The sequence below is a fragment of the Sander lucioperca genome, chromosome 18, assembly GCF_008315115.2.
Source record: "Sander lucioperca isolate FBNREF2018 chromosome 18, SLUC_FBN_1.2, whole genome shotgun sequence".
NCBI lineage: Eukaryota > Metazoa > Chordata > Actinopteri > Perciformes > Percidae > Sander > Sander lucioperca.
In genome coordinates this window covers 8,210,317-8,225,174 of record NC_050190.1, presented here as the reverse complement: position 1 = coordinate 8,225,174, position 14,858 = coordinate 8,210,317, and the positions used below count along the sequence as shown (strand labels likewise).

Below are 14,858 nucleotides of genomic sequence, written 5' to 3'. Positions count from 1 at the left end.
GGCCTGGCGTTGAGCTTCGGGTCCCCCGGTGACCCTCGCATACTATGTGATGTCATTTAACGTGAACTGGCATGGGGGGGGGGTCCCAGACATATCAGAACGAACGCGTTTGGACAGGCTAATACAAAATGTAAATAAACTAAGCAAGCCCCGTGACACGAAGGACAATACAAGACAGTAGCCTAGTGCTACTCATGCTATGAAGCTGAAGCTTTCCCTCCAAAACTTAAAAACGTATCTATACATAGCTTTCAGTTGTCACCCTACCACTCCAAATGTAAAACTGGCATTTACAAATATGCAATAACAATCAAACAAGTACATGGGTATGTGTTTTTATTTATATTTACCATTCAATATAGCAATCGTTGCTGTCAGTCCCATAGTAGAACATGACAGCGCTGCGTGTGTTTGGAACTATACAGGCTTACATGAACCACGTGACCACCCCGCTAGTGAGATCAACGAGTGTCACAACTCTTACCATCTCTATGGCTCTGATCGTTGATAACAGAGCCTTCAGTTCTCCGTGCCTGTATCCATTAACTGCATCTATGGACTCGAGCACGAATAAAACCCTTAATTTTATTAAATTGGCTGGACGAATTTTAAATTACAACTAAGAGTTGTTTGAATGACAGAAATGTGCTCAGATAAGATCCTAATGAGGTCAACTGGACATGTAACAGTAGGGTCCCCAAAACACAGATACAACACTTCAACAAATGAACAATGATCTAACAAACAAGGTGAACAAGAACTGACTTTAGAGAGCCCTAGTCTGATGTGATTCAACAGGAGTTAGGAGGAAATAGTGTTGAGATTAATAATAACAGGTCACTTTCTGTGAAGCTTGCAGATTTGTATTCTCAGAAGTTTAATAAATGCTGCTAAGTGCACTAAACTTTATTTTTTTCATTGAAAAAGTTTATTTTCTTCTTACCTGTTTCGTTTATTTAATATATTTTTCATACATTATTTATACAATATACAGTCTGTTTTTACATTATACATTTTTAATTCAAGTATACAAGTGTAGATTGGTGAAGTGTTCAATAAATGTTTTTGTTGAGAAATTCTGTGTATATTAGTGTTACATTTTATCTTTCAAATAGAGGTTTAAAAACAAGCACATATCGGCCAAAATAAATCGGCAGCATTAATCGGCCATCGGCTGACCCTGATTTCTAAAGATGGGCATCGGCCAGAGAAAAACCATATCGGTCGACCTCTACGAACGGGAGGTTATTTATATAAAGTGAGAACAAAGTTCCTAAAATTGATCCTTGAGGAAGACCAGTGGACAGACTGAGGGCCGCAGATTTAAATGACTGGACTCTGACATGTTGGGAGCGGTCAGTACATACAGGATTTATGTTTGGTTTAAACAGTATGGTCAGAAATGACTGACTGGAGCAGTCATAAATGATTGTAAATAACGATTTTCATTCACTTAATGTAAAGTTAACGCACTGTCGGGGCTAGGGCTGCACAATTAATCGCAATTTTATCCAAATCGCAATATGGACTAGTGCAATATCCAAATCACAGAGGGGCGCGATATTTGTTAAAGGCTAAATGTGTGTCAAACCACTCTGAATGAAGTATTGTAGTGCTGCAGAAAACATCTTTGTTTGGTACAGATCCTTGCAAAACCCACACTATAATCATTTTAATTTTTTAAGATTTAATATTAGTCAATAAAAATGAGAATAATGATACAAACATGACCATTCCCTTCAATATCGTGAATCATATTGAAATCGCAATATAAGTGAAGATAGAAGGGAATGCAAATAAAGACCAAAACTGCACATTAACAATTGAAAAACTCAGCCTGAACAGCAGTGCAGTGTACTTCTGTGCTGCTAGTTACACAGTGCTACATATCACTGCTCCTCAGTACAAAAACCTCATCATCTCGCTCATTTTTTTATCTCTGCATTAAAGCTCACAGTGCCTCCGTGCACCTGGAATAAGCCAGTCTAACCAATGTTGGTCTCTCTTCTGATTAAGATCCGAAATTAGAATGGGAGGTCTTTCTGTAGAGCGATGCCTTTAACCTCCCACCTCCCATTATAAAAAGCAGCCTCAGACATTCATCAGGTCTGCTGTGGCGGCATCTCATGTTAACAGGATCACTATTATGACTCAAGTTCTCATTACATTTGTAGTCTCGTCTCTGTGGCTTCAAGGACAAGGCTAAAAATGAATATTTTTGTAAAGTGAAAGAGATAGCTTTATTGTTATCCAGTGTATTTACTAACACGAAAACAGGCTGATGAAGATCTATACATGCAGTCTCAAATTCTGACTATAAATCAGGGCTAACAAAGATTCAGTAATAGTAGACTTAAAAATGATTTGAATTTTTTTGTCTACATGAGAATCCAGCATAGGAAAATATTGACCTAATAGTTAAAATATTAGGATTTTATTAATATGTACATTAATAATAACTTTTCAAAATTAACTAAAAGGAAAACTACTTATATTTAATGTTGTATTTTCTCCACACAGGTCAGTGCCAGGATGTGACCCAACACCCTGAAATCAGTTGGCGTTATGTTTCCCAATCTGCAGAGATGAACTGCAGCCACAACAAAGATGTTTTTCATAACAGAGGACAGCGCTGTGTACTTCTGTGCCGTCAGTAAACACAGTGATGTGACAAGTATGAGCAGCTGAACAATAACTGGTTGCCAACACATTTGGTGAGAAGATTAGGAACCAAATGTTTGCTTTTATATCGTTCCAGCAGGCGGCGCTGGAGTTCCAGAAATACTCTTCAGTTCAACTCATGAAGCACTAGGAAATATGATGTAGCTGGTTACAGAGGAGGGCATTAATAAAAGAGTCTAGTGAACTGTTGTTTGAGTCAAGCACTTAGAGCCACTCAGTGTTTTGTGTTCATTCAGGCAGACAGGAGGACAACATGCCAACATTATTCCTTTTCTCTTGGCTTATTGGTAATCATTTTTTTAATTCAGGAATACCACTTGATCTAAAGTTTCTATGTGGTTCATTCATTTTCTTTCCCTCTGTCTGTCTTCTTTCTAGGTGTTTGTCTGGGTGTTGAAGTCTACCAAACTCCTCCAGAACTTCTCAGAAGACCTGGAGACAAAGTCGAGCTGGTCTGCAGCCATGAAAGGACCGACTACACACTCATGCAGTGGTACCAGAAATCCGCTGGAGACAGAGCTCTGAAACGCATTGGACATGTGTATTACAGCAACATAGAGCATGAGAAGTCTTTCGAAGAGCATTTTAACATCACTGGAGATATGAGTGGAGACAGAGCAAAGAACGGCTCTCTGGTTATATACAACCTGAAGGCCCCTGAGCACAGTGCGGTGTACTACTGTGCAGCTAGCTATGCACACTGACTGAACATCCCCTCTCCCTTAGACAAAAACTCTCAACCAACTTTTATCAACATGTATGGTTTTGAATAAGAACCCCTCCCAGCCAGCTGCTCTTGATTCGCTGCCATCGTCTGTCAGACGTTATACAGTGATGCCGTTTCATCTTCACTTCCTTTTCCGTTTCAGTAGACGCCTCATTTGGATCTCCATCACTCACAGGACCCAGGTTGATATTATTGTCAGCGACTTACACCTCTAAAACTCTATGATACATACTTCGGAAAAGTAATCTAAAAAGGTGTTTGAGTAACGTATTCATTTTGAGCAAGTCAAAATGATCCGTTTTCTTTTTTTCTGTTGCCTAGCAGGTAATGACTTAAATACAATTAGATCCTACTGTATGAATGTGGAAATGACTGTTTTAAATTTATAATCTATCACAATAAATACGTTCTTTATTTTCTCTGCCTAGGTGTCTGTCTGAGTCTTGATGTCCGTCAGTCTCCCTCTGATCTCATCACCAAATCTGGAGACAAAGTGCAGATATTCTGCAGCCATGATAAAACTGACTACAGGGTGATGCTCTGGTACCAGCGCTCACCTGGAGACACGGCTATGAAACTCATTGGATATTTGAACTACAACACTGACACAAAGGAAGAGCCATATAAAGAACATTTTAATATCTCTGGAGATTTGGGTGGAGATGCAGCAAAGAACGCCTCTCTAATCATCCAAGTGGTTGGACCTGAGCAGGGTGCAGTGTACTACTGTGCAGCTAGCAAAGCACGCTGACAAATATCCCCTCTGAACCTAACAAAAACTCCACACAATTCTTTATCATCAGTGGTTTTGAATAAGACAAGCTCCCAGACACCTGCTACTGTGGTTGTATTTTGGTTTGATGCAATCAGACTGACATTAACTAATGTGACACTGTTTATATCTTATCTCTTCAGTCTAATTCAACAAGGCACGTTATTTAAGCACAATTGATATATTCCACTAGTAGAACACAAACACTCTACTTTATTTATATGAAAATACATCAAGGTGCATGCGGGCATAAAATACTGTATTTCATAATCCTATAGGGGCTGTGCTTTCTAAATAACCATAATCTGTTAAACACTAGGGGTGTAAATCATACGTTTTCTCACAGAAATTATATTGATTCTTCTTCAACGATATTTATTGATATCACAAAGTCTGCCACGATATGATTTGATTTAATTCAGGGGCCTGCGACCGATACGAGACGATACCATAAGCCCATTTAACACAATCAGTTACATTTATATAGGTATATTTACAAAAAGCAACTAAAATATGATTTGACTATTTCATTACTAAGCTCTTCCAGAAATTTAAATTAAAGACAAACTTCTCTTTTTAATAAATTTAAAGAAAATTTCAAAATAAAGGTGCGTCTTAAAGATGACGATCTGTATCGATATTTTCACTTTGTATCGATAATATTGGATCGTTGAGGATTGAATCCATATATTGATCTAGATCGATGTATCGTTACGCCCCCATTAAAAACACACGGATGCAGATACTCAGCCCAAGTTTATTCTGATCCATCTCATTGTTGGTTTTGTAGCTTATCAATAAATCGGTTTTACATTACAGTGTGAAGATTAGAACAGTGTTGATGCAGTGCCACAATTCACAGAAATATTAAACATGATTCTGAACTCGGGGGGGGAACTCCTCCCAGCCAGCTGCATTTACTTTGAGGTTTTCATCTTTGCCAACATGTGTACAGTGACCATGTTTCTGCATCACTTCCTTTTCCTCTTTAAACCTCAGTCATCTCAGCAGAGCCATAAGTTGATTCTCATCACAAACAGTGACGATCAGTGTGATCAGAAACCGACATCCTTAAAACTCCCGTCACACAGTTGTACACGTCATCTAAAGACTTAAAAATATATATCTTCTATGTTGACGAAGATAAAATGATATGCCTTCTAGTTTTCGGCTGCCTCTCAGGTAATGACTTCATCAATTCAAGGAATGTGGAAATGTTTGATTGATCTATCACAATGTATATAATTTATCTTTCTCTGCCTAGGTGTCTGTCTGGGTCTTGATGTCCGTCAGTCTCCCTCTGATCTCATCATGAAACCTGGAGACAAAGTGCAGATATTCTGCAGCCATGATAAACCTGACTACAGGTTAATGTATTGGTACCAGCGCTCACCTGGAGACACGGCTATGAAACTCATTGGATATTTGTACTACAGAGATGTCACAAAGGAAGAGCCATATAAAGAACATTTTAATATCTCTGGAGATTTGAGTGGAGATGCAGCAAAGAACGTCTCTTTAATATTCAGACTATCTGGATTTCAGCACAGTGCAGTGTATTACTGTGCAGCCAGCTTAGCACAGTGACTGTTCTTTCTTTCTCCTTCATACAAAAACTACTCCAACCTCTATCAACATATATGACCTTAAATTAGAACCTGAACAGGCCCCTCCCAGCCAGCTGCTCTTGATTTGACGCCATTATGTTTGCCAGCCACTGTACAGGAAGCGTTATTTAAACACTTCCCTTTCTTTTCCAGACCTCAGTCAGCTCAGCAAACCCATCAGTATAGTTCTATTACTAACAGTGAGACTCCGTGTAATCTGATGCCAGATCTCAACAGTTTCGAGATTGGCAGGAAAGACTTTGGAGCCAACTATTTTATGCTGAGGAATTAAAAATGATCGGTTTTCTCTTTGTCTGTTGCCTAGCAGGTAGTAACTTGTTCAAATACAGTTAGCTCCTATGAATGTGAAAATGCTTTCATTTTAGATAAATGAGATCTCTATTTTCCTTCCTTATCCAGGTGTCTGTCTGAGTCTTGATGTCCGTCAGTCTCCCACTGATCTCATCACCGAATCTGGAGACAAAGTGGAGATATTCTGCAGCCATGATAAAACTGACTACAGGGTGATGCTCTGGTACCAGCGCTCACCTGGAGACACGGCTTTGAAACTCATTGGATATTTGAATTTTAAAGATGACAAAATGGAAGAGCCATATAAAGAGCATTTCAATATCATTGGAGATTTGGGGGGAAATACAGCAAAGAACGCCTCTCTTAAAATCAAACTTGTAGAACAAGAGCACAGTGCGGTTTACTACTGTGCAGCTAGAGAAGCACGCTGACAAATATCCCGTCTACACTTTACAAAAACTCTGCTCAATCTTTTGTCATCACTGGTTTATAATAAGACATGGAATAAACTGCTCCCAGACACCTGCTTTTGTGGTTGAACTTTGGTTTTGACGCAATCATATCATCAACAGATACTGCAACTGTGTTTCTAGTATTTATTCTAAATAAACCAGACGAGTAAAACTCTAAAATATAAAAAGGAATCTGTCAAAAGCAAAACCAGGTGAAAGGAAGAGCGTATATAGATATCAGCTTGATATGCAACTGAAGCCACTCCTACCTCCGTTCTACATCACATTTGCTTCCTACTTCATGTGACTCAGTTTAGTGAGAAAGCACAAACAGCAGAGGCGCTGTCATAACTTCACACTGCATTTTATCCATGACTTCAGAATAACTAACCAGCTCCGCTTACAGCAGGTATTTCTCCCTCTCAGTAAAAATCTGGTGAAGATGTACAACTGTTCTGCATCCAGGGGACAAAGGGACTACAGAGTAGGGCTGCAACTAACGATTATTTTCATAGTCGATTAATCTGTTGATTATGTTCTCGATTACTCAATTAGTTGTTTGGTCTATAAAATGTCAGAAAATGGTGAAAAATGTGGATCAGTGTAGGGCTGCCACCTCTTAGTCGATTAGTCGATTAATCGGTCGTTTTGGTCTTAGTCGACTAAGATTTCTTTAGTTGATGAGTCATTTTTTATGGTTATTCATGCTTAATTACTCATTTCCAAGAAACTTATGAGCACATTTCTGGTAAGCACAATATTTAAAGTGGTGCTTTTGCAGGATTAATTGTGGAGAAACTCAGTTTTACAGATGGTTCATTAACTACATTTATATTGTGCTTTTCTAGTCTTAACCACCTCTCAAAGAGCACAGCTCTGTCGATTACATCAACTAATCGATTAATCGACAAAATCATAAGTGTTAGTCGACTAAGAATTTCTTTAGTCGAGGACAGCCCTAGATCAGTGTTTCCCCAGAAGCCCAAGATGACGTCCTCAAATGTCTTGTTTTGTCCACAACTCAAAGATATTCAGTTTCCTGTCACAGAGGAGAGAAGAAACTAGAAAACATTCACATTTAACAAGCTGGAATCAAATACTTTTTACTTCTGACTTAAAAAATTACTCAAACCAACTCATCGATTATCAAAATAGTTGGCGATTAATTTAAGAGTTGACAACTAGGCCTAATCGATTAATCAATTAATCTTTGCAGCTCTACTACAGAGTGATGTTGTGGTAGCTCTAAACTTGTTAGATGTGGATATGTACAGTTAAAAAAAAACGACAGCCATTTAGAAAACATTTCAAATTATCTGGAGATTTGAGTGAAGACAAAAAAAATGGTTTGCTTCCCATAATCAATCTAAATGCACTTCAACACACCGCAACATATTTCTTTGGCTTATTAGTAGGCCTGTGTAACAATTAGGCATGGGCCGGTTACCGGTTTCAAGGTATACCGCGGTTTGAAAAAGTCACGGTTTCAAAAGCACTAAAAATTTCTGTCATACCGTTCCTGTGTTATGAGCTGTCTTCAAGGACAGAAAGTGCAGTTTAGAAATCCCTCTCCCTGCCAGCGTGCACTGTGTTTTAAAATAAAATACATTGTGTTCAATGGAAAAAAAGTTGTTGTTTTTTACCCAGACAATATAAAAAAATTATACATTTATAGTTGTAATTGCAATATCGTGAAAGCGTGATATTTTTACTTAAGGTTTTCATACCGTCAGAATCTCATACTGGCCCATGCCTAGCAACAATTATTACATAATTGTCTAATTGTCAATTCTTTTAAATAATTGCGGTTGTTTTGGTAAACCACAATTAATTGCTAACATTAGCTAAGGTCTTAAGGTGTATGACTGATAACTGTTGATTTTGTTAGGATATGCTAAATTGTAATTATACAAGTGATTATTGATCAGACTATTTATTTTTACTTTAATTTCAATTGCTAGTTGTTGGCACTTGACCCTAAACAAGTTCATAGAAACAAAAATGACAAGGGGGGTATACAGTTAGAAAAAATGTTTTATAATAATAAAGAGGCGTAGTTTACTTCATAGGCTGTGTACCTGTGTTATTACATTGTCTGGGTAACATAACTTTGATATATAACCAAAATATGTATCCTGGAATTCATTCAAAACTTTAATTTGTCTAAAAAAAGTAATAAATAAATATTTTTAAATTTGATTAAAAGAGACAATTATGTTGTTAATCGCAATTATTTCTGAGACAATTATTTGTACAGCAAAATTTGGAATTGTTAGAGCTCTACTTGGTAAGCCACAGTATATCACCCATCTGCCCTTGACAAGAATCTCTTCAACTGAAGCATCCTAAAGTCAGCAGGCAAACTTTTGTAGTACACCTTGAGAGAAAAGCCTCAATATGTCAACTGTAAACATGGAGCAAAATCATCCTCCTCCCATTGTTCAGTTTGAGGAAAACAACAAAAAGAAAAGGCAGATATTTTTTCCTCCTGGAAGACAAAAAACGGACTGAATGAAAGAAAGGTTTGTCAGTGTGAACCAGTGCTCTGACTTCTCTACATCACTTCCTGTCCCCCCCCTCCTGCTCCACAAAGCTCTGCAGAGACCCCAGTTTGCTTTTCACATTCAACAAGATGCCATCTCGTCTGATCATTTCCATCATCACCGTGTTCTGGATTGAAGGTATTGAGCATTCATGACGATGCCACTTTTTCTATTTAATTTGGAATTAACTCTCAAAAAAACTTAAGTGCCACTGGAGTAGCGGTGAAGTATTTAATAGTAATGGTTTCATATACTTTAATGTTTTTGTTTCTCAAATAACTGCAACTGTGTAGTTAACGCCAAATGCACAAAGATCTGATATTGTCCTGGTCTCTTTACAGGGGTTTACCTCAGTAAAGAAAAACAAGTGTCTCAGACTCCGACTCAACTGTTTTGGAAATCCAACGTTGAAGCCAACCTGAGCCTCACACATCAAATCCCGAGCTATGACACCATCCTCTGGTATCAGCGCTCAGCAGGAGACACTTCCCTCAAGCTGATTGCCTACATGTATTACAAAACTGCTACGGTTGAGCCAGCGTTTGAAAGCCACTTTAGAGTGAGCGGAGATGGAGAGAAAACAGCTTATCTTCACATGCTGAACCTGAGCCCTGAAGACAGCGGAGAGTATTTTGGAGCAGCGAGAAGCACAGTAATAAAGACAGTGACGCTCTCGTACAAAAACCTCCAATAATGATCCAGCGGATAACAGCACACCAACAGGAAACCACTGAAACCATGTGACACAGTATCGAGACGTTGAACAAAAAAGCATTAGTATTGGTTGATTAGGAAGAGTAAGGTCCCTTTAGCATGTACATTTAGGGGAAAAAAAGTATACAACACTATAAACATTTGAGAGAAAAGTGGTTGTAAAAGTAAAGAGAATTTTACTTTATTTATCCTTAATAATATATTACAGATATTAGTCACAATAACATATTGTTAAGAGTTATATCACCATCATAGTAATTTTAACTTGCTTCATGTTTAACAGATTCCCTCAGATGTTTTAGGCCTAGTCCACACATACTGTACACAGGTTTTTATTTTTTATTTTTTTAAATGTTTTGGCCCCTTTCTTCACGCAAACTGCGTTTTATGTCACTGAAAACAGACGTTTTGGAAAACTCCTGCCAGGGTGAAGATTTTTAGTGTTGACCCGTAGGCAGAGTTTTTGGCTTGCCATTATCTGTTTTGTGAAGCGTCAAAATGGGGCAACGTTTCATGCAACGGCGGACGTGGCCAAAATAGCGCTGGTTCTATCCTTGCAAACAGGACTTGTAAATAGATAAATGCACATTTACTCTATACTCCCACTATATTGACACGATTACTCATTGACTTTTGGAAACAGTTAAACAAAAATCTCCCTTAATACTTTTCCCTTTTGAACTTTATGAATTCCCCTTCGGAACACAGGACAAAATAAGAGTTGACTTGCATAATGTAATGTGCAAAATAATAATTTTTCCCCGATTACTTTGTTTTGGTGATCGCTGGGAGCCAAAATCAAAATCACGGTCAAAATTTGATTTAACTGCACAGCCCTATATCACCGCCCTGGTTCTGGCATGCTCTTGACAGCGCTTCCATTGTGTTTTTGTGTTGTCATTCGGATGGAGATTTTTTTTAAACCGCGCTTGTGTGGACGGGATTTCTTTTTTAGAACTAAAGGAGGGAAAAACCCTGTTTCCAAAAATACCCGTGTACGTGTGTACTAGGCCTCAGATCACCTTTGCATGAGTCAAAATCAGAACACTGAACAGCAGAGAGCAGTGAAAACACACCGACATGAAGATGGCTGTACCATCAGTAAGCTCCTCCTTCCTCATTACAAACATGCAATAAAAGGATGATTTCACACCAATGTTATTTTCATTAATGCCTTTGCATATTTCTGTATTAGTCACAGTTCAGCCACCACAGTGAATATTATGCCTAGATGAGGATTTTAAAATGTTTGTCATTTGGTTTTTTCCTCTGTCTTTGCTAACAGGTACTGTACGAGTCACAAGATGTCTGTAATTTCTCATTATGACATAAACCTGTCTGTCTACCCTCAGTTTTTATTTTTCTACTCTAGACATCGTGATATCGTCGCTTACGATCCAACAATCACCTCCTCTGATAAAACCTGAGCAAGCAGAAGCCCGTCTTGACTGTTACCATGGAGACAACAACTACCCCTACATGCTATGGTACCGGCACAAGTCGGCAGCAGGAGGCCAGGGGGACATGGAGCTGATCGGCCTGCTTCATTACGAAAAACCAAACGTTGAGAAGAACTTTGAACCACGTTTCAACATGACGGGCCACTCAAAGGGCCAAGCTCAGCTTGTCATCTCCAACACAAACCCAGCAGACAGTGCAGAGTATTTCTGTGCAGCGAGTTAGCACAGTGTTTCAACTCCTCTGGCTCCTTTACAAAAAGCTGGTGGCCCACAGTAACATGCACCTGCATCAAACCTAAACGGCTCGATAAAGACAGCAGCATACTTCAGCTGCTGCTGTTTTCATTCCCTGCTGACAGGACTAACAAAAGGTATAAAAGTAACGCGTAAGGCAAATTATGATGGATGAATCAAACAAAAGACGGACTAAACATGCACGTTGTTGTGCACATAAACATCGCAAACACAACCGCTCCAGTCTTCTTCCTTCTGTATGTCTTCTCTTTTGTCTATTTAATACTGCAGAGAGTCTGATGTCATTTACTCCACACACAGCTCTCAAGTGTTGGCTCATTGTATTTTCAGTCATTTCATTTTCCTAAATCAAAATAGGCTGCAGGTAAAGTTAATATCTATAAAAACAAAAAAAAACAAAAAACATATATAGACACAACCTGGCTTCCACAAGCAAATGTGTGGTTAAAAATTTTTGGTGTTTAATATAGAGTATATTTTCATCATTTGTTCCTCTGAAGTACGGCTGCTCGATTATGGGAAAAAAATATAAATCACAATTATTTCGGTCAATATTGAAAATCGTCGACTTCTGGAAAGATTATTGAACTTAAAAAACGGTGGAAAAAAGTTAAATAAATCAACAGTAAAAAAACACATACAACTGTGAACTTTGCCTTAATACCTTTCCTATTGAAACTTTATTTTTACATTCAGAACACAAGAGAAAATAAGAGTTTACTTGCAAAATGTAATGAGCTAAATAATTATTTATTGATTATTCTATTTTTGTGATCACTGGGAGCCGAAATCATAATCACGATTAAATTTTGATTAATTGCACAGCCCTACTCTGAAGCAAACTTTTCATTTAAACTTTTAACAAAGCAAAATACATATTAAAGAAAAAAATAAATACCAGAATGACACCGATTATAAAAATCTGCACTGCTATGGACAGCTGAGAGGAGAAGTTTCAGGCCTATAACAATTATTACATAACTGTCTCATCTCAATGTTTTTTTTTGTTTTTTTTTTTACATAAATCGCCAATTCTTTGTTTAACCACAATTAATTGCTAACAGCTAAGATCCTAGGGCAGGGGTCTTCAACATTTTTTAAACCAAGGACCTCTTAACTGAAAGAGAGATGGATCAGGGACCCCCTACTACATATTAATAAAATTAAGTTGCATATTAAACTGGGCCTACAATAACGTGTGGGCGGCCTTAAGCCTTAATACATACCTTTTTTGCATAGACTACTAAACTATTCAAATAGCCTAATAATTATTGGCATGATTTTATAAATCATGTTTTAATGTTTAGCATATATGTGGCACAATAAATCTATAGGATGAACTGTATCTGCGGATGGCTACCTTAGTGACTACCTTACCTATACACCAGTAAGCAGTAGGGATTTATATTTGCTAATAATATGTTGGATTCATGTTAAGACTTTTTACATTTTATTTTCTTTCTTTTTTTAATTAACAATAATTTGGAGGCACCCCTGCATTGACTCTGAGGACCCCCTAGGGGTCCCGGACCCCCTGTTGAAGATCTCTGTCCTAAGGGGTATGACTGTTGATGGTAATTGTCAGTGTCATGTTCATTTAAGCAAAAAATACAATGTTATATGAAAATAAAGAGGCGCGGTTTACTTCATAGGTACTTGGTACATAACCAAAAGATGTATTCTGGGATTCACTCAAAACTTTAATTTGTTTGATTGACTGATTTGACTGAAAGAGACTATTCTATTGTTAATCGCAATTATTTCTGAGACAATTAATTATACAGTAAAATGTGGAATTGTTACAGCTCTGTTTATTGTTCTGCATCCTGACTCACATGAATAATAAATCAAATAAGGAAAGGAACTCAACCACGCTGTGGAGATCATATCAGTGACTTTTACTACATGTTTCACTTATATTAATGGAAGGGACAAAAGGCAAAAAATAAAGTCAATCAGGAATAAACTGCTCTCTAAAATAAAAACATATTATTGGTTATTTGTTATAAGAAATAACCTATGTCTGTGTTTTCCTGTAAAATAACCAACTGCAGCCGTGCACATTACTGTCCTGAATAGATTCAACCAATAGGTGGAGGCACAGCACCTGGCATGAAGCTTTTATCAAGAGAATATGTTGATGAACCGACAGACACAATGCCCTCCCTCCTCACCCTGAGCCTCGTTTTTCTCACAGCAATACTTCCCTCACATCAGTGCCTCACAATGTCTTCTTCACCTTTGCACACATTTGGTTTACTCTTCATCTGGCTTTCATGTACGATCTCAAATTCCATCCTGAATTACGTGAAACTATGATTGATTAGCTATGTTTAAAAGGCTAAAACAAAAAAAACATGTTATAGAAAAATTAGAAATACTGTATCCTTGTCTTTTGTGTCAATAACAGTTCCATCTAAATCTGCTTCCTCCACAGGTCAGGCGAGTGCTGTTATATTTCATCACTATCCTTCCCAGATAGTGAATGAGAGCACTGAGGTCCACATTAACTGCAGCCATGATGATGATACCCTCATAATGTTGCTCTGGTATCAGCAAAGAGAGGACAGTCTGTCTATGACCCTCATTGGGTATGGATATGAAAGCAGCCCAACCTATGAGGGTCAGTTTGAAGAACAATTCAAGCTGACAAGAGACGGCTCAGTGAGAGGAGCTCTGATTATACGCAAAGCAACCCAGTCACACTCGGCTGTGTATTTCTGCGCCGCCAGTACACAGTGATGTGGTTTAATGCCACTCCCTCACTAAAAACCCTCATGGTCTCGGAGGCGGTGTGTTTCTTTAAACAGACTCTCACTGAAGGAAGTTTCTCCTGCAGCAGAACAAACCTGGAGGATGTCTCCAACTGTGATCGGATTTCTTCTCATCTTGCTTCCATGTAATGAAATTTACTGCAAAACTAACTAATTGTGTGTAGGTCATTTTATACAGCACTTATATTTTTTTCACACAGGCTTCTGTATCAACCACTTTTCTTAATCTGTTTTTCCCACAGACCAAGCTAAGAGTGTGACGTTTCAGCCGTCTCATCCAAGAATAGTCAACAAAACGGCCAAGGTGGATTTTAAATGCAGTCACAACGATGGCGGTCTTAATGTAATGCTGTGGTACCAGCAAACAGAGAGCGGTCTAATTAATTTAATTGGATACAGCTACACTGGCAGTGACCCCAACTATGAGCAGCAGTTTAAAGATCGGTTTAAGATTACACGAGAGGACGTCCAAAATGGAGCTCTGATCATTCACAGTGTCGATCTAGCAGACTCTGCTGTGTATTTCTGCGCCGCCAGTACACAGTGATGTGGTTTAAAGA

At 38.2% G+C, this 14,858-nt stretch overlaps 1 long non-coding RNA gene and 3 gene segments (V, D, J or C); all 4 read left to right on the top strand.

Moving 5' to 3' along the window:
* Window positions 1-14,858, top strand: part of LOC116057309 — a 79,185-nt gene that overhangs the window by 27,493 nt on the left and 36,834 nt on the right.
* Window positions 2,742-3,694, top strand: LOC116057318. The segment is given in 2 exon segments: window positions 2,742-2,969; window positions 3,061-3,694. Coding segments are annotated over 2 exon segments (360 nt in total).
* LOC116057311 lies at window positions 10,175-12,324 on the top strand. Its single transcript, XR_004895696.1, has 2 exons — window positions 10,175-11,094; window positions 11,182-12,324. It is a non-coding gene; the product is annotated as an uncharacterized LOC116057311 (long non-coding RNA).
* Window positions 13,736-14,858, top strand: part of LOC116057322 — a 78,344-nt gene continuing 77,221 nt past the window's right edge. Inside the window, 1 exon segment of the C gene segment in view lies at window positions 13,736-13,802. Coding sequence covers window positions 13,751-13,802 — 52 coding nt within the window.